General features: G+C 48.5%; 1 protein-coding gene across 2 annotated transcripts in view; it reads right to left on the bottom strand.

The window, feature by feature from the left end:
- Window positions 1-16,889, bottom strand: part of LOC126547240 (extracellular matrix organizing protein FRAS1-like) — a 70,668-nt gene extending 53,779 nt beyond the window's left edge. For both annotated transcript variants that reach the window (XM_050195187.2, XM_055062837.1), the window contains exon 1: window positions 16,757-16,889. In XM_050195187.2, the coding sequence (XP_050051144.1) occupies window positions 16,757-16,844 (88 nt within the window). In that variant the 5' untranslated portion in view covers window positions 16,845-16,889. The remainder of the gene's footprint in view (window positions 1-16,756) is intronic.
- Window positions 16,890-18,643: the final 1,754 nt, after the last annotated feature.

Below are 18,643 nucleotides of genomic sequence, written 5' to 3'. Positions count from 1 at the left end.
GAGCCCGCGGCGAAATGCTTCGTGGCGGTACGCCGCGCCTACGCAGCAGACGGAACACCGCAGGCCAAGGTGTCGGACGCCGGCGTTCGCTCCGAGCAGGTGCGACGCCTGCTCGGGTGGCAGCTCACGGACGGCCGAGTTCCCTTGAGCCTTGATCGCCGGCGTTCGACATTTCGGCCTGCGGTGTTCCGTCTGGTACTGCGTAAGCGCGTGACCCGTGCCACCATGCATTTCGCTACGAGCTTGCCGCACCTAAACTAAAATGCCTTTAATTCCTTCACAATACTCCCATTGTACCTCCCAGTCAAATAGGGGGGCGGGGGTGAAGTGGGCGTATACGGTACCCCCGTTGTGTGCCCAATTAATGCCCACGTCAATGGGAGTTTTATCGTACGCCCTTTCAATGGGAGCAAAAAGATGTACAAAAGGGAATGCGCTAGAGGACAAGCAAAAAACGCCCATCTGGGTGTTTTTTTGTTTACAGTGTATGCCGGATCTAAATAATTCTTGATACCCAATGAAGTTTTCGCACTGTAATCGCGTTGGGTAAATTTCATGAATTATGCTTTATCATTTGAAGAATTACAATGGACCAATTTATAAAGTGCGCTTGTTTATGAAAGCAAAACTCGATGCACGTCCTCGAATGTATATATAATGCTATACTTCGGAATACGTTTAAAAGAAAATGCTTATACTCACGCCAAAATTTACGGAGATACAGTTAGCTTTGTAATATGTCAAAATAGTATTTTAGTGTTAATTATTCTTTGCTAGGCCGTCCGCTGATATTTTCAACATTCAAGTGTACATGCCGTATCACTTGGGCAGGTAACCGTGAAGGGTTTCGGTGCTGCTTTCTGAGACGCACGGAGTGCTAATAAACTTATTTGATACAATGAAACCATTATATTTCATGATGGACGACGCATAAAAGACTAGAACACTCGGCATTTAATTCAATTGAGATAGAAAGGTTAAACGTTATTGGTGGTCTCTCTCCTAAAATGCCAGTGGATTCCTTGTATTGCAATCCTGTTGCGTGCATTGGCGTGCTTGGCCATCTCTAAGCATATTCGTGTTTTCATGAACCTTCCTCCACCTTGCAGAATTTCGCAGAATTCGCCATATTTTTGTTAGACTTGACCTATCGTAGGATGAAACTACCACCGTTTCCGATCGTCGAGAGTTACTCAACCTTTATTATAGTATATAGCTCATCTAGTTTACAGATGAATATGCATTGTCTTTGTCGTTAAGCCTTTCCTCCCACTGACTTTCCGATTTGTAAAAAAAAAATCATTCTTACATTTAAGGATTTTTTTGGTGCGACGTAATATTGCTATACTTGGTATACATTAATGTAATTTTGCAAAATGATACAACTAGGCAAAAAAAAATCTCGGTAGCAGCTTTTTGGATGCAGCGCCACTTGGTAACAAAATAATTGATCTCCATCAACTATACAGCAAACTACAAAATGGCACAAAGGCCCGCAACACGATAGGCGCGTTAATTCAAACACGCATTAAACATGTGACCGCGTCTATTTCAGCTCTTCGAAATAACGGAACTTAAACATGTGACCGCGCCTATTTCAGCTCTTCGAAATAACGGAACTTAAACATGTGACCGCGCCTATTTCAGCTCTCCGAAATAACGGAACTTAAACATGTGACCGCGTCTATTTCAGCTCTTCGAAATAACGGAACTTAAACATGTGACCGCGTCTATTTCAGCTCTTCGAAATAACGGAACTTAAACATGTGACCGCGTCTATTTCAGCTCTTCGAAATAACGGAACTTAAACATGTGACCGCGTCTATTTCAGCTCTTCGAAATAACGGAACTTAAACATGTGACCGCGCCTATTTCAGCTCTCCGAAATAACGGAACTTAAACATGTGACCGCGTCTATTTCAGCTCTTCGAAATAACGGAACTTAAACATGTGACCGCGTCTATTTCAGCTCTTCGAAATAACGGAACTTAAACATGTGACCGCGTCTATTTCAGCTCTTCGAAATAACGGAACTTAAACATGTGACCGCGTCTATTTCAGCTCTTCGAAATAACGGAACTTAAACATGTGACCGCGTCTATTTCAGCTCTTCGAAATAACGGAACTTAAACATGTGACCGCGCCTATTTCAGCTCTCCGAAATAACGGAACTTAAACATGTGACCGCGTCTATTTCAGCTCTTCGAAATAACGGAACTTAAACATGTGACCGCGTCTATTTCAGCTCTTCGAAATAACGGAACTTAAACATGTGACCGCGCCTATTTCAGCTCTCCGAAATAACGGAACTTAAACATGTGACCGCGCCTATTTCAGCTCTCCGAAATAACGGAACTTAAACATGTGACCGCGTCTATTTCAGCTCTTCGAAATAACGGAACTTAAACATGTGACCGCGTCTATTCCAGCTCTTCGAAATAACGGAACTTAAACATGTGACCGCGTCTATTTCAGCTCTTCGAAATAACGGAACTTAAACATGTGACCGCGTCTATTTCAGCTCTTCGAAATAACGGAACTTAAACATGTGACCGCGCCTATTTCAGCTCTCCGAAATAACGGAACTTAAACATGTGACCGCGTCTATTTCAGCTCTTCGAAATAACGGAACTTAAACATGTGACCGCGTCTATTTCAGCTCTTCGAAATAACGGAACTTAAACATGTGACCGCGTCTATTTCAGCTCTTCGAAATAACGGAACTTAAACATGTGACCGCGTCTGTTTCAGCTCTCCGAAATAACGGAACTTAAACATGTGACCGCGTCTATTTCAGCTCTCCGAAATAACGGAACTTAAACATGTGACCGCGTCTATTTCAGCTCTTCGAAATAACGGAACTTGCACGGGTGCATCGTTAAAACCATTGGCTGCTGCCCGCGCACTGAAGGCGCCGTGGCTTCGGCGTTGCGCCGCTAAGCCCGGGGGCGTGATAGCAAACCACGGCTGTGGCGGCCGCATTTCGATGGGGGCGAAATGCAAGAAACGCCCGTGCCTCGTACATTTGGGTGCGCGGTAAAGAACGCCGAGGAGGCGGAGGGTCGAAATTAATCCGGAGTGCTCCACCATACGGCGTGCCTTATAATCATATCGCGGTTTTGGCACGTAATTAAAACCCCGAAATTTAATTTTAGCTCTGTTGCAGACTGTACAAAAAAAGAACATCCTTTTCAAGGGCAGCTCCTCTCAGACAGGCCTGTATCTTTGCTAAATCTTATCATACTAGTTCCCCACTGGTTCCGTAACCTCAACGAGGAAGTGCAGGCAGGTGTAAGGCAGCTTGCAAGCGCAACTAAACGGAGCGCATTGGGCCCATGCAGCGTGGCCTTCGAAAACAAATCACAGTGCGACTGTACGCCTCCGGTCACAGTCTGTTCAATTTCTTGCGTAATATTAACACACCAGAAATACATCGGTCCGCACGTGAGGTCGAAAAACGTTGTTTTCTGAAACATTTCATTCTCCTTGTATTACGAACCGTTCTGAGCTCGAGTGAACCAGTTGGAACCGTTATATTTTCGCTCCGGAGCTGAACCTGAACCGAACCGGAAAATATTCGGAAGCCTGGATTTGAACCCGAACCGAACGCGAAACTTAGTCGGTTCGACACCCTGTGAGTGGAATGCCCAGGATGCTGGTCCATCGCTCTTTTGGACGTGAGATCTGCCGACCTCCCATTGTAATTAAGTTAAACCTTCGCCCGTTCAAGGTCGTAGCCTCGCATCAGGAGATAGTTGGTTTTCTCTGGGAACGGCTACATGCCTGTGGGGGGCAGGTTATCATCGATGGTTTCCAATGCTACCATATGAAGTTTGTGACCGTTGTGCTAGCCCCAGTATATTCTCTAAAGATGCCAGAAACGCGGTATATGTTCCACGGTATTGAACCCCTTCTTGAGGTCGACCGCCACTAGAACTCCGTCGGTCGTGAGCCGGCCACGGCGCTCGCCTCCCACTAACCTACGTAACATGGGAAGGCTGTCGTACACAATTTTGTACACATTAAAAAATCTTCGAGGACGCCTAAGCGCTTCTTATGAGTTGTGAATGTGAAAGCATTAGTGTCCAATTGAACGCCGCTGAGCGGCCCTTCGAGTTTTACGCTGAGAATAATGTTTTCTCGTTTCGCTGAGGGATATGTTATGAGTTTTGCGATTAAATTGGTGCGGCTTATTATCATTTCTTTTTGTACAGTTTCTACGTTAGCGTGTTGGCTGTAGACCGGAATAATTTAGACGACATTGCTCAGAAATCAAGGACGCCGCATGCCACCGATGTCGTGAGCGTCGAGAGACCGAGGAAGCAGCAACAGCCATCAGGGCAGGCAGGTAAGCGCAGTGGTGGTGAGAGAGAGACACGGATCGAGCTCTGGCTTCCCAGAGCGAGACGGTGGCGCCTGCACTCGACTGCCACGCCTACGACAACCCGTCCCGCCCCGCGGCGCCGTATGAGCATCGTCGAGGCGCGCTGGTGACGTGGCGTCGCGGTGATACCCTCTCTCCTCACGCAACACCTGGCGCGCCAGTGCAGCAGCAGGCGCTCCTAATCGGCCACTGTGCTCTGTCGAAGCGCGCTCGTGACGTGCGTCACAGCCAATGGGAATTTAGGTGCCGTTTCGCAGGCACAGACGCCGAATTTTGCGCTCAATGGGCCATTTGATGCTTTCGCACCAAAAACTAATATACCAAAGGGTAAAGCCACGAGCCCACTGAGCGTCGTTTTCATTCAAGTTCAGGGAAGTGTGGAGGCTGGAAAATGAATCATGTGCGCCCACTTACGTATGCCAAGCTGGTCGTGCCAGCTGATGCGATAAGCGCCAACAGTCGGTGGCCTCTGAGAAAACGTATCGGAGAGCAGCAGAAGTTGCACTTCCACTCAAGAAAAAAGATCAGAAGAGAAAAAAATTCTTAAAAAAAATTAAATTATGGGGTTTTACGTGCCAAAACCACTTTCTGATTATGAGGCACGCCGTATATATATATATATATATATATATATATATATATATATATATAATTATGAGGTTTTACGTGCCAAAACCACTTTCTGATTATGAGGCACGCCGTAGTGGAGGACTCCGGGAATTTTGACCACCTGGGGTTCTTTAACGTGCACCTAAATCTAAGCACACGGGTGTTTTCGCATTTCGTCCCCATCGAAATGCGGCCGCCATGGCCGGGATTCGATCCCGCGACCTCGTGCTCAGCAGCCCAACACCATAGCCACTGAGCAACCACGGCGGGTAAGGCACGCCGTAGTGGAGGACTCCGGAAATTTCGACCACCTGGGGTTCTTTAACGCGCACCTAAATCTAAGTACACGGGTGGTTTCGCATTTCGCCCAGATCGAAATGCGGCCGCCGTGGCCGGGATTCGATCCCGCGACCTCGTGCTCAGCAGCCCAACACCATAGCCACTGAGAAACCACGGCGGGTAAAAATTCTTAATCAGTCTAAAAAATTAATGTAATTAATCAGTCTCGCGATTAATTTGGGATAAGACGACAGTGAACAGCTTAACGAATTAGGACTTAATCCGATTGCGACTATTCAGTTGTTTGCTTTGTATAAAGGCTCGACAGAGCGCTTACGATGCAAGTTATATATGTGCAGATTTAGAAAGCACCTGGCGCCTAGCCGAGTGTCCTTCAGGACCAGTACTGTGGGAAATAAAGTTTTACCACGACCACCAGGAAGAACCAGAAAACGGGTAAATGGCGTGCCGGTGAGGGGGTCGCGAACCGGCAGCAGCCACCGTGAGGAAAACTGGCTGTGCCGGTGAAAAACCGACCAGGTGACAACTCTAGATACAACTAGATCGACAGCAACCGCAGGTTTCAAATCGAGAGACGCGCACGTGGTACAATCGCATCGCAGTAGGCGTTTGAGCAGCGCGCCAGCATCGTCTGCCCGTAGCCACAGCAGGCAGCAGCGAGTTTCCGCAGCACCAGGAGAAACGCCACGTTCGGGGGCCGGCGGAGAAGAAACGATTGCGACAAATGGATTGCAATAAAAGTTGTGATTGTGCTTTGCAGGAGGACCAAATGTATACGCCGTATAGGATATGCCCGGGGATCAAGAAGGCGGCGTCCATCTAACGACCCGGCTTTTATCGCGGCCGGACGGCGTTTATTGCGCAATCGTCCTCGCAGTCGCGCGGAAGAGGGAAACGGGACTGCCCGCTGTGTGCGCACGCCTTTATTTAGTGCCTGTATCTTTAAGTACCGGTGAGGATCGGCCCAGCGTCCCAGTGGTGCCTCTTTATCGGGTGATGATTTGACGTCGATGTCGGTGGGAAACAGGATGGCATGCGTTGAACCCGCAGACCGACGCAAATACATGCAGAGGAGAGCACCTTACCGCACAGAGAGTTAGCTATACTCTGTTTCCGCAGACCGCGTCTATACTATATCTGCCATTCCACAAAATTTTGCGGAGCACGGTATAGTCACGCTAAACGTGGCACATTCTTGTGGCCCCGGCACTGACCCTGGATTTCAAATGCCTGCTTACATCGTTCTCTATATAAACTGTAAATTGATCGTTAGCACTTTAGTTGATAAGCATGCGCCAAAAGACGTCGAAAATGTGGATAGCGAATGTAATCAGTTGTGCGAAACTGCCTGGATGTGCCCGGCTACATTTCCAGGGGCATTTGTCATCCCCTCAACCTTCTGATCACCTCATGATATCTCTCTCTCTCTCTCTCTCTCTCTCTCTCTCTCTCTCTCTCTCTCTCTCTCTCTCTCTCTCTCTCTCTCTCTTTCAGACACACACACACACACACACATATAATTCACATAAAGAAAATAAAAAAATCCACATAAAGTGCCTGCGTACCTCGTTCTTTATATATAAACTGCAAATAGATCGTTTGCAATGTACGTGGATTGTTGTTGCACACATACTATTAGCACAGCCGGTAAACTATAAGCAACGAAACCAGTATTTGTTGGTGACGAAATCGTCGCCGTCGTTCTCGTCGTCGTTGTTTACCGCTACCGGATCAAGCGCGATTTCGACTCTCGTATGGTAAGCGAATAAGTGTTTTTTTCCCTGTAATATGCATATAGAATATATAGCCTATCAAATCCTCATTACGTTCTTATCATATATTTGAAGCCTTGTTTCTGAAGTGACATAAAATACGGTATTTCTTAAAACGACATTTTTTTTGTGTGCTGCCATTACAAAACCCCGAACCCAAAAACAACCTGCAATTTTTCTTTTCACTAATGTTAACTGCGTCGCTGGCTCCAGACAACAAATATACCTGGAGAATAAATGTAGTACAATAGAGTATTTGAAGCCACAGTTGTTTATACTGCGAAGATCTTGCACTGAAGCTTTCTACATTTGAAACCAGCGTCAATGCATACATCCTGGCGAGCGGTGTATAACCCCAACCACCCCCTTTGAAATGTGCCCATGATAACTGTGTTTTGCTCCAAAATATGGCCCGCGCATTATTAGGCACGTTATTTATATGCACCATAATTGTGCACGTGAAGACGCACACGCGGCATTAGTGATCGAACGTACTACACAGAGCTTAACGCCAACCGCTGGGCCGGCAATAACATAAATAAGGCGAAACCCACACGTACGAGTACTTAACAAATTGTCAACTTCCAACTTCTAAAGTTTAAATCTAATTTAGTTACGTGTATCTGAAGTTCACCCTTAACAACCATGATTCCATTATATATTAAAGGCATGGCAACTCCGCGTACATGCGAAATAGATAGAGGTTATTTAAAAAAAAAAAGAATCTGTAACAATCCAGCAAAAACTATGCGAAGCACATTACGTTGGTTTCGCGCATTAGCACTGTGGTCAGATCAACATTTCAGCAATCTCTCAGTTTTGCGAAGTTTTCTTTCTTTCTCCGGCAGGCGTCCGTCCCGCGAAGTTTCCTGGCGAGGGCATTGCCACGCACTGGAACGCCCGAGCTGGACGCTACAGTCCTAAACATGCATGCGTAGCTCCACCAGTCCTCGTCCCACCAGTGTGCGGCCTCATCTTATTTCCACGCACGTGCACCGTTCAGACAGAGTGCGTTCGCGCCCACGTCGCGCCGCTCTCGCTGCATGCGCCCTCTGATTCGATCGCCGCTGTCGTGTAATCCCCACTTGGCATGTCCACGTTCGCCAGCGCGCGCGCACGCTGGGTACAAACTCGCCAGCACCGTCCATAAAATAAGTGCCGCGGATATCGCTAGAGCGCTGCTGCTGGTTTTGCTTTATCGTTGCCTGTGTGTCCCTTTTCGACGTACGTCGCGTTACTTTGTATTCGCCCGCTCCCGTCTTGCGTTGGCTGCCGATTCATTTGCTCGACCGCTCGCGACGCCTAGCTAGCTTGTTCGCCTCAGAACGACATTCACGGCGCGGAAACAAGACAAGGACGGGAAGAAAGTCAACGTAGCAATGGCCGGGTTCAGTACGTGAGCCATCCATCCGTAGCAGTGTCGGATAAAGAAATATCCTATTTGGAATGCGCCAGTGGGTTGCGCGCTTACTTAGTTGTCATTTAGTCTGCTTTCTTTTAACTTGTGGTCCTTTTGGCAGGTTTGAGGGGTGCGCGTCCGATTACGTGGCTCGTTGATAATCGAAACGTGTGTGTTATGTGCATATATCGGTTGCTTTTGAGAAACAAAATCTGTTGGAATTCAGCGCTTGAATTCGTTTGCGTCCTTCCCGCCCTCGTCTTGTTTCCGCGCTGTGGATTCGCATCATGAATCACCAACGAGCGCGCCGCCCCATACCTTGCCTAAGACGCCATGTTTAAATGGACGACGTGTTGTGAACCTGAGAGCGCGTCTGAGAAGCAGCTACTTCCTCCTCATCTTCGTGCTCTCTCCAGCTGCCCTTGCGTCCGAGGCGCCGCGGCATATGCGGGACGTCATATAAAGAAATCGATCTCACGTAGAGATACCGCCCTTTCATTGCCTGTGTTTTATGCAGAGGCGAAGGATGGAGCAGAGCGAGTCAGATGCCATGAGGAGGGGGAGAGGAGGGGGGACGCGTATATGCGACCCCTCCGCTCGGTTTGTATACATGCAGCCGTCGGACTGGTTTAATAGGCTGAAAAGAAAACTGCCGGCCTGAACGACCTGATAGCGAGCTTATATAAGGCGCTGGGCCACCGAAGAATTACGAGGCCTGTCCCGAGGGTTCTCGGATGCATGCCGCAACTCGTGTGCGGCGTGATGGATCACGAACTTCCTTCAATCGGATTAGGGTCACGTCACCTCCTCTGCAGCGGCGTGGGATAAAGAACGTCAGAACACGGCCATCAGCTGGAGGACGTGTACATGTTGGCTTTCTGACGCATCGCGCGCCATCATCGTTGTTTGTTTGGAGCCAACGAATAGATCATATCTGTTTTTCTCTTTAGTCATTGACGTTGCTGCCGACGTACGGAAAAAGCGAGGTGAATATCGAGTGCACGGCAAGACATACGGGTGCAACGTAACCGGAGAAGCACTTTTCTAGCTTTCACCGTATGCGTGTAATTAAGGGCTTCCGAATAGGCACAAGGAACCAACGGAAGTACCAGCCTTGACGTGTTACGGAGCGCCCCGTGCTTCTAGTTTCGTGCAGCGCCCGCTAGTCCACATGGCGCATGTTAGATAAGGACAAGAGAGAGAGAGAATATATATACATAAATAAACGAGAAGAAAGGGGGGTTAACCTAGGGGTCTAATTTTTATTAAAGCATCGCACGTGTAATGCGAAGACGTGGGATCGTTCCCCACCTGCGGCAATTAAGTGGTTTCTCATCCACTTTCACTGCCATTAATCTATCATTTCTTTAATTCATTCAGTAATTACAAGTAATTTCCCCTATGTTTTACTTGGTGTCATTGTTTTTTGGTTTCTTATGATATATATATATATATATATATATATATATATATATATATATATATATATATATATATATATATATATATCGTGCAGATCTTGCAGATCCCACGCACTCTGGGAATCGGCGTAAGCAAAGCTTTCTGGTAAGCCGGCAAGACGAAACGGCACGTTTCATTTAAGACCATCAGCGACGAATGCGCGCCCCAAGACCGTGGGCCAAGGTGGCAGAGAAACGCCACGCAGCATCGCCATCGACCACCTAAACCTTCGGACGCCGCAAACATCTCGCGCACGAACACGTATTTCTCAAAGCGCACAGAAAGCATTGCTTTACAGAAACGGGAAATAAGAGGACGGATCCTCTGCAGTTCAACGAACGAACTGCATTCAGTCCCGGCACGTACGCGCGCATGGGAAGCACCCGTACATAATGGCACTTCTCACTCGGGCGAGTTAGCTGTCTCCCAGGAGGATCGTGGCCTTGGTATACGCCAGCCCAAGTACGTCCTCCGTGTGATACACCGGCAGTTCGCGTACGTGCGCACAAAATATTCGTGATAATAGTTGTTTCGACCACGACGAGGCAAGCCAGGACGAAAAGAGATATTTCACGCCTTCGCTTTATTAGGATTCAGCTACTTTACGGAAGTCGCTGCATTTAGTACGCCTTCCAGCTACTGAAATGTCCAGCCAAGCTTCGTGCTCTAGCCCTGGATGCAAACTTACGGCGAGGCAGTCGCACTCGTGGAGCCTTAGACCTGACGTCCGAAATTCGCACAAACACACACACTCTCTGAGGATTCGCGATATTCGATCGCCTTTCATATCCGAGTATTGTACGTTGTTCCGTCAGTCGCTCTCTCAGCTGTAAGCCGGAAGGGGCCCGTGACAAAAAGACCCAATTCCAATACATCCGTTCTTTTTTTCTCTCTCTCCCTCGTCGCTAACGTAATAAATAACAAAGCGGGCAGTTATCGGCCGGATGACAGAAGATTTGCACGTCCTCTCCTTCTTTACTTTCTCTCTCTCTCTCTCCTTTTCTTTCGTCGCTCATCGGGAGCGCGAAGCGAGCGGGTGCCGCCGTGGCCAGCGAACACATGTCGCCTGCAGTCAGTGCCTGCTCTCCTCTTCAAGAAGAATAATCGCCCGCGCGCCTTCCCACATTTCCCGCCCCGAGCCGCCTCCTCTTAAATCAGGATAAGCGACCCGGTCGTGTGCCTTATGTTTCACCGACTTCTCTCGGGCCCGCACCGCGCTGTCTGTTTATAGCGGCGTGTGGTTACACCATCTCTCTCCTCTCCGCCATCATTTTTCTCGACTTCATTCTTCTTCATCGTCCCGCGGTCCCTGTCTCCAGAGGCCCCAGAGTAGCGCGGCACGCGAAGAGGCACAAGATGTGTGTCGGCGGTGCAAGGGCGATGCCCCGCCACCGCCGCCACCTTCTCGTTTGCCGCCGTTGTCATCTGTCAGCTCCCCGTAGCTTTAGCCCCGCACCTCCGCTCGCGCGCAGAGGCGGCGGCGCGGGCCCCCCGGTGCTCCAGCTCTTCGGTCGTGCATGCGCCGCCGCCGCTAGTGTGTTGCCGAGGCTTGCGAATTGGAAGAAGACGTGCGCGCGGCATTCGCGAGGCGCCTGGCCAGCGGGAGGGTGGTCTATTTATGATTACTGTTATCGCCGCTCTTCTTCTTGCGGCGGCCGTCGCCCGATGGCCAGAGCGGTGGCCGCCGCGTTCGCGGTGGTGCGGGCCCGTCACTTCTCGCCGTTCGCGGAACCGGGCGCCGCGTCGAGCGGATTTGCGTGCCATTCGGCTGTTCAAAGTGCCGCGAACGAAAAGGAAGGCGTTGCGCGGGAATAAGAGAGAGAGAGAGAGAGAGAGAGAGAGAGTGACAGACAGAGACAAAGGGTGAGCGTTCACGTAAAAGGACGATGTCTGAACTGCTTCTCCGTATACTTTGAAAAAGCTTCTCCTCATTTAAGCTTTCCCGCGGAGCCAAAGGTGAAGAGTGTGTGCCTATGTGATCTCCCAAAGGAAGGCAGCCTCCGCGCAATATGCGAACACATCCATACACGGGTGTTACAGCAAGCTGAATAAAAAAAAAAGCTAAGCTATATGTACAGATAAAGCCAATTGTATGTTATCATCAATCTTAAGGAACCTCCAGTATTTTCGTGCGTTCTACTGAATTAGCTTGTATTGATTAACTAGCTAACTTTTCAGTTGTTGCACCAACGACCGATATGTCAATACTGTGTTTTACATCACATAAGACGTTATCACTCTGCATTGTTTGCGTTGCGTTACTTTTTCTTTTCTTTTTTTCTTTCTACGCACGACCGTTTGAAACAGTAAGCAGCCTGACTGTTGTAAAAAGTTTCAGCGCATGCTATCGATTTGCCAGATGAGGCCAACCCAAACATGGACACGAATGTAGCAGTCACCTCGAAGAAAGGCAACACGTCATATTTAAGAGCGAACTCGTTGATTACAGGGCCAGGATTATAGTTCGTTCGCAGTGTTCTTCAGAGCAGCACTGCTGCGGCGCGCGAGCAAAATACCGGTTCGTATTTTTTGTGTGTCGCGCGGGTTTACGTTTTTCTTTATTTCTTTTTTACACGGAAAGAAAAATGAAGAAACACGCAGACTAGCGCGCCGCAAACAACTAAAATACATATTTCCGAATGTGTTCTAAAGTCTAGTATTCGCATATCTGCCGTAAATATTAGAAAGTTAGCCGTGCGAGAGCTGGGATCGGTGTCGATTGCTCGCGCAGATTCTTGCAATCGACAACTAACGATGTCCGGTGGTCCGAATGTCTGTACTTACAAGTCAACCGTGAACGTTATTCTGGTTCGGCAAAGAAGAAGAAGAAGAAGAAGAAGAAAAAGAAGGAGGAGAACAGCAACAAGCGTTGAGGCAACGACAACAACAACAATAGGTTGGGTCACTGTCGCAAAATTTGCGTATCGTTGCAGTGGCCAGCCAGGAAAGTACTCACAAATGTGCGTGAATTGTGCATGCAACTTTTAGCTGATACAAGATTGAAGATATCACTCGGTAACGCCCAGAAAAGAAGAGAGAATAGAATGTATTGACAGGAAAGACAGAGAGGTCGACCTGAGCTAGTGCGCTCTAGTCTGCTACGCTCCACTGGGGAAGAGGGAAGGGGAGTGAAAGTACTGGGATGGATGTTGATGATAAGAGAAGTGGTGAGTGCTTATGTATATGAGACAGTTGCCTTGCTATAGCCGCTCGTCGAGCTTGGTGTCTTGCAGAAACTTGAACAACACTTTAGTTGCACGAATTGAAGTTGCAGGGCCAGGCCATGGGCCGAGGATAGCTTCCTCCGACAGTGGTTACCTGCCAACGCTGGCTAGGTAACTTTCTAACGTCCTTCACTCCAGCACATATGCTGGGCAATCGCACAGTATGTGTTCCAGTGTTTCAGGAATCTGGCAGCTAGTGTTCACAATCAGGGCTGTTCGATTGGCCAATGAGGTGCGCGTAGCGACGGGTGAAAGCAACGCCCAGCCGAATGTCAGCGAGTTCATTGCCAATCACACCGCAATGACTAGGTACCCATTGAAAAGTGATCACGTGGCCACTTAACTCGGCACTGTGATGAAGTTCGGCGATATCCAGCACGAGCAGGTAGTATGGTCCTTTCTTTAAAAAGCATTTTAGCGCCTGTAGCGCTGATTTGGCATCGCAGAACACCGTCCATTTATGAGGTGTCTGCGTTCTCATAAAACGGGCAGCCTCCCGTATTCCCGCAAGTTCCGCAGCCGTGGATGTCGACTTGTGGTCTGATTGAAATCACCGAGTAATTCCAAGTTGCGGGATGACAAATGCGGCCGTTGTGGCAGATGACGTGACCGAAGCATCGGTATGTACTTGTACAGTCCCACTATATAATGTAAATATATGGGACAGGGTGAGTTGTTTCAAGCCAATGGAGAAAACGTAGGATTTCTTCATAATTCCGGGCATCTGAAGCCTCACTAGTGGTCTTGGCAATGTCCATGGAGGTGTCTCGGGGATGTTGGTGGCCTGGAACCTTGCAGGTGTAATGATTGCGTGACATGCATTTGCTTTAGAAAAACCGCAGTCAAGGTTGGTTCTTGGAAGTGTTGGAAAGGATGGTGTGAGTGTCTGATCAGCAGGCGAAGATAGGTTCGCACAGGTTCACAAGACCTGAATATGTCGATTGGACAAGCGCGTGCTTCCGCTATTGTGCCCTTAGCCGACGTGCAGCGTGGCAAGCCACGGCATATCCGCAGTGCTTGTGCCTGAAGGCTCTCCAGCGTGCGTATACAAGATGATCCCATGTTATATAGCACAGGCATGCCGTAGCGTATGTAGCCCACAAAAAGTGCCTGGTGCACTTGGAGCAAACTTCGCTCAGAGGGGCCCCATCTCAGTCCAGATATTACACGAAGAACGTGTATGAAGCTGGTCAGTTTAGCCCTAAGCGCAGTAACATATTTGGTGCAAGAAAGATTGCGGTCTATTATCACGCCAAGAAATATGTGGTGGGTGACTAAAGGGAGCACCGTCCCGTCCACAACGATTGGATACTGTGACATTGATTTGCGCGTGAATGTCAACACTTAGTTGCTGAGAGTTGCAGGCCTCTACGGCACAAGTACTTTGCCGTGATGGTATACGTGCGGCTATAGCCGCACGTTGAAGCCTTGCACGCACTTGTGGACGTGCGCATGCCCAGAAAAGGAAATAGTGCCTAAATGTTGCTCTTAAGTGAGCCTTCAAATGAGCGAAGCAACCATGACGAGCTGCACCGTGGGAACAATGGAGGATTTCGTTGCGTGTAAACAGAGGGTAACACGCCTAAATGCAGCCACAAACGAAGCATCATTCGTTAGGCAACTGACACCGCGAGAAGAATTGTGAACGACGCGTACAGGCTGAATAAGTTATAAAGGGAAGTTGGCTAGAAAGAAAACTCGTACGGGCTTCCGCCTTGCGGAATTCCGTAGAGCCCATTTGGTTAATCAATATTCGTCGACTGTTGATTAATTCTATGGAGCGGTGATTGAGGCATTTCCGGCGGAAAATGCCGTTTACTGAAAACTGAGGCTGCCTGAAAATTGTTGACTAAATAGGAAGGAATCAATTGTCCCTCGGCATGCCTGCAGCACCGAACTACTCTTTGCATTCGGAATATAGTATTAATACCGGGCCACACCTTCAACTACAACGCAACAGCGAACGATTTAGCCGGCGCTTCCTGATATACTCTATCCCACCAATTCCATGTAGTATAGCGAAGGCTATAGGGCTCGTGTCAGCCAATCAGTAATGAGAGCAGGCTGCTGTGTGTTCCAGGAAGGCTGCACGTTCCACTGTATGCAACTAATCCTTCCATTTCTTTTCCATGACCCATATGTTTCGCTGCACTTCATGCAGTCCATTTATTTTCTTTTTCCTCTGTTCTTTGTCTGCTGTTCCTAATAAAGCACCCTCCGTGGGCTGCTCGGATTGGGTGATTCGAAGCCCTGTTAAGCCGGTCAAAGTGAACCATGGCCCTTTTTGGGGCAGCCACCATTCGTGTATACGGTATACGCCAGGTCGCAGAAATCTCATATGGCACGCTCATTTCGAACATTCGCCATTAACGATCAAATGAGTATGTCGATCGATTGTTAAATGGCCTAATCAAGCAATGAGAATTGTCAGATTTTTATTGAAAACATCGAATATTCGCGCACCTCTATATACGCCCGATCGCGCCCTACCCAGCCGCGGTTACCCTGATGTGTCTCTCTAAAGGTTAGGGCACGCTTTCCTTTTCCTCTCTCTCTCGATACTCACATTTGGCCCACTGTAAAGTTGAGCCAAGTTATAAAGGTCCCACAAGCGAAGTCTCGCTTAGTACAAACATTATCTCATCAACCAACAGATCTCGCAATAATTGAGATCCTTCCATTTATAACGGCCCGGTCACCTCGGCAGTTCAGTTAGAATTAATGGAAGGAATTCACTGTGGTGGGGGACACGGCCTGCAAGTTGACCAAGCGATGCACGCACGTGAGCCACCGCTAACGGACTCGTATTTACGAGCCCGATAGTTGGCTGCAGAGAATATACGACGGGCATGCGCAATCTTGCTTTGAAAACGCTCCGTGACAGACGCCGACAGACGCTTTTGTCGCGTGTGTCCCAGCTAACGTTAGCCAAGCTGTTCGAAGAAAAAAAAAGTATTAAAGAATCACGGTGCAAGATGCGATTACAAGACCTACGTTGTTCGGTCGTCAGAGGTATGAAGATGGAACACCACAGATCTTAAAATCGTATCTTGCAACGTGTTCTTCAAATTTCTTTAACAACTTGGATAACGTTAGCTGCGACACCATACACCTATATAGGCGCATGTCAGCACGTACCGACATGTGCTTGTGGTTGGGCCTTAAAAAGCGCTAAACGAGAGGTGCAGTGGCGTAGCTGGCGTCGCGTGTATTCATAATTAGCCGAAATTTTCCTGAGCTTGAAGAAAGAACTGTCTAAAGGATAATACATTTATGGAAACAACCGCATTGGGTGCTCCCGGACATGCTCAACAACATTTCTTCGAATATAACCGATGTCCTTAATTATTATTTTCAGACTGCATAAGTATTACCCTAATTAGCGAATCACGCGCACTACTCGAATAGTTATGAGTGGCTCAAGACCCCTGCGACCATTGTGTCGTTAGTCCCATACGCCTACTAAGTGCGACACTTCAAAGAGCTTGTTCTTTGTGTTTACAGCGTAGAGCAGACGAGGACACGAGAACGGTATTGGCGTCCTCAGTCTGTTACTGCGCTGTGCAGCCTGTACACATAAATACAGCGAGTGTGCGAGCGAACTTACGCGAACAGCGGCCGCAGTCTGCTGACAGGAGCAGCCACCACAGCAGCGCGAAGAAGCCGCGTTGCACCGAAACCTTCCACCACACCATCGCCCTTCTCTATGGTAGCTCTCACCGGAGCGCAGTCCGCAGAGGATCAACACACGGGTTCTGTAACGGAAAAAAATTACGAAATATAAAATCGAAAAGGCTCCGCCTCACTCAATGCCTGAATTCAAGCATGGCAACCTTCCGCAGCACCTCCTTCTCATAGCGTTTAAGTAAGACAGAGTAAATGGCATTTACACTTGCTATAAGTAGCGTTGCATGGGAAAGCAAGAAGCATTGCATGCCTGTATCATTCGGTGCTCTCGAAATCTGGCGCACACGATGCTGATGCATTATTAGAAGCCGTTGCATGTCTTCACAGATACGCAATGCCAGAGCAACAAAGCTCCTCGTGTGTCGGAACGGACGTCGAAGTCCGAAGCATATACGGCGGAATCTCGTTGATGCGGTCTTCGCGGGAACCGAAAAATAAGACGTATCATACGAAAATTGTAGTATCCAGAGCAAGCTCCAGAAAGTGTGAAAATAGGCGTGCTCGTTGACAAACTCAATAGCAAACGTTCGTGTGGCGTCGAGTAATACTGCTTCGCATAACACGTCATGCGGATCAGCATCACTATAGACGACGCACGAACCGCAGCCAGCGCACATTTATTTAGCAACGTTGACACAGCTCGTCAGTTTGCGCTGAACTTCCTTCTTTTCAATGGTCGTAAAAAAGTTATTGTGGAAGTTAAAAAAAAGAAGCCTCTGTTTCCTCACTCGACTTCGCTGCGGCGCACCGCCAGTCGGTGTGACCGCACTGCCGCAACAGCGTTTTACCGGCGTCAGCGCACCGCGTGCGTTTTTCCTCCAGCGTGGCTAGCGCTTAACGAGTTCTTTGTAGGTCATTGGAGTGTTATTTAAGCTATTACACAGCAGTATAAAAGCTGTGAATTTTAGAAATACCGGTACAAGCCCACTACTGCAATCGTATTCGATTTCAGGTGAAAACTTGATCGCAATAACCTTATGAAAATACATTGCTCCTATGGGACGTTGGCCGGGAAAAGAAAGCCAAGCGTATTATCCGAAAAAGAACGTATTATGCAGATTTGTATCAACGAGATTCCACTGTATATAACTTGACATAATAGTTCTGCGGAAATCTGCAAGGTGGAGAGAGAGAGAGAGAGTAAACTTTAATCAACACCAGCAGTTCTGTCGGCTGGGCCTAGGCCTCCCACGATGGGACGTCGAGGTCTTGCCTCTTCGCCGCTTCGTAGGCCTGCTGGGTCGCCCAGAGTTGGTCGTCGAGATGGGAGCTGCGCAGGGCGGCGTGCCATCTCGACGAGAGGGTCACGGGATTAAGCTCTTGGTATTGATCTCTGCACTCCCATAGCATGTGGGGGAGTGTTGCCGATTCAGTTTTACAGACCTTGCACGTCTGGCTCGGGTAGATGTCGGGGTATATAGTGTGATAGCGTGTGAGGGAGGGGTATGTATTCGTCTGTAGCAGGCGAAGGGTGGTTGCCTGTGCCCTGTTTAACTTGCGGTGAGGGGTGGGGAAGGTTCTTCTTGCGAGGTAAAATGACTTTACAAGGTCGTTGTATCTCGTAAGGCGGTCGCGCCCTGCGGGTGCACCTGCACCGTCTCCGGCACGGTTGACTAGTCCTCGTGCTATGGAGTGTGTAACCTCGTTGAGGTTGGTGAGGTGCGGGTGGACAACGCCGGCGTGTGCTGGGATCCAGACGAGGGTGATTTGATTTTCAGACGAATGCGGGGCTTGTCGTAAGATACGGAGTGATTGATGAGAAATACGACCTTTGATGTAGTTGTTGACTGCTGCGCGAGAATCGCTC

The sequence above is a fragment of the Dermacentor andersoni genome, chromosome 1 (assembly GCF_023375885.2).
Source record: "Dermacentor andersoni chromosome 1, qqDerAnde1_hic_scaffold, whole genome shotgun sequence".
NCBI lineage: Eukaryota > Metazoa > Arthropoda > Arachnida > Ixodida > Ixodidae > Dermacentor > Dermacentor andersoni.
The sequence above is the reverse complement of the archived record's forward strand: the minus strand, read 5'-3'. Positions and strand labels throughout refer to the sequence as shown.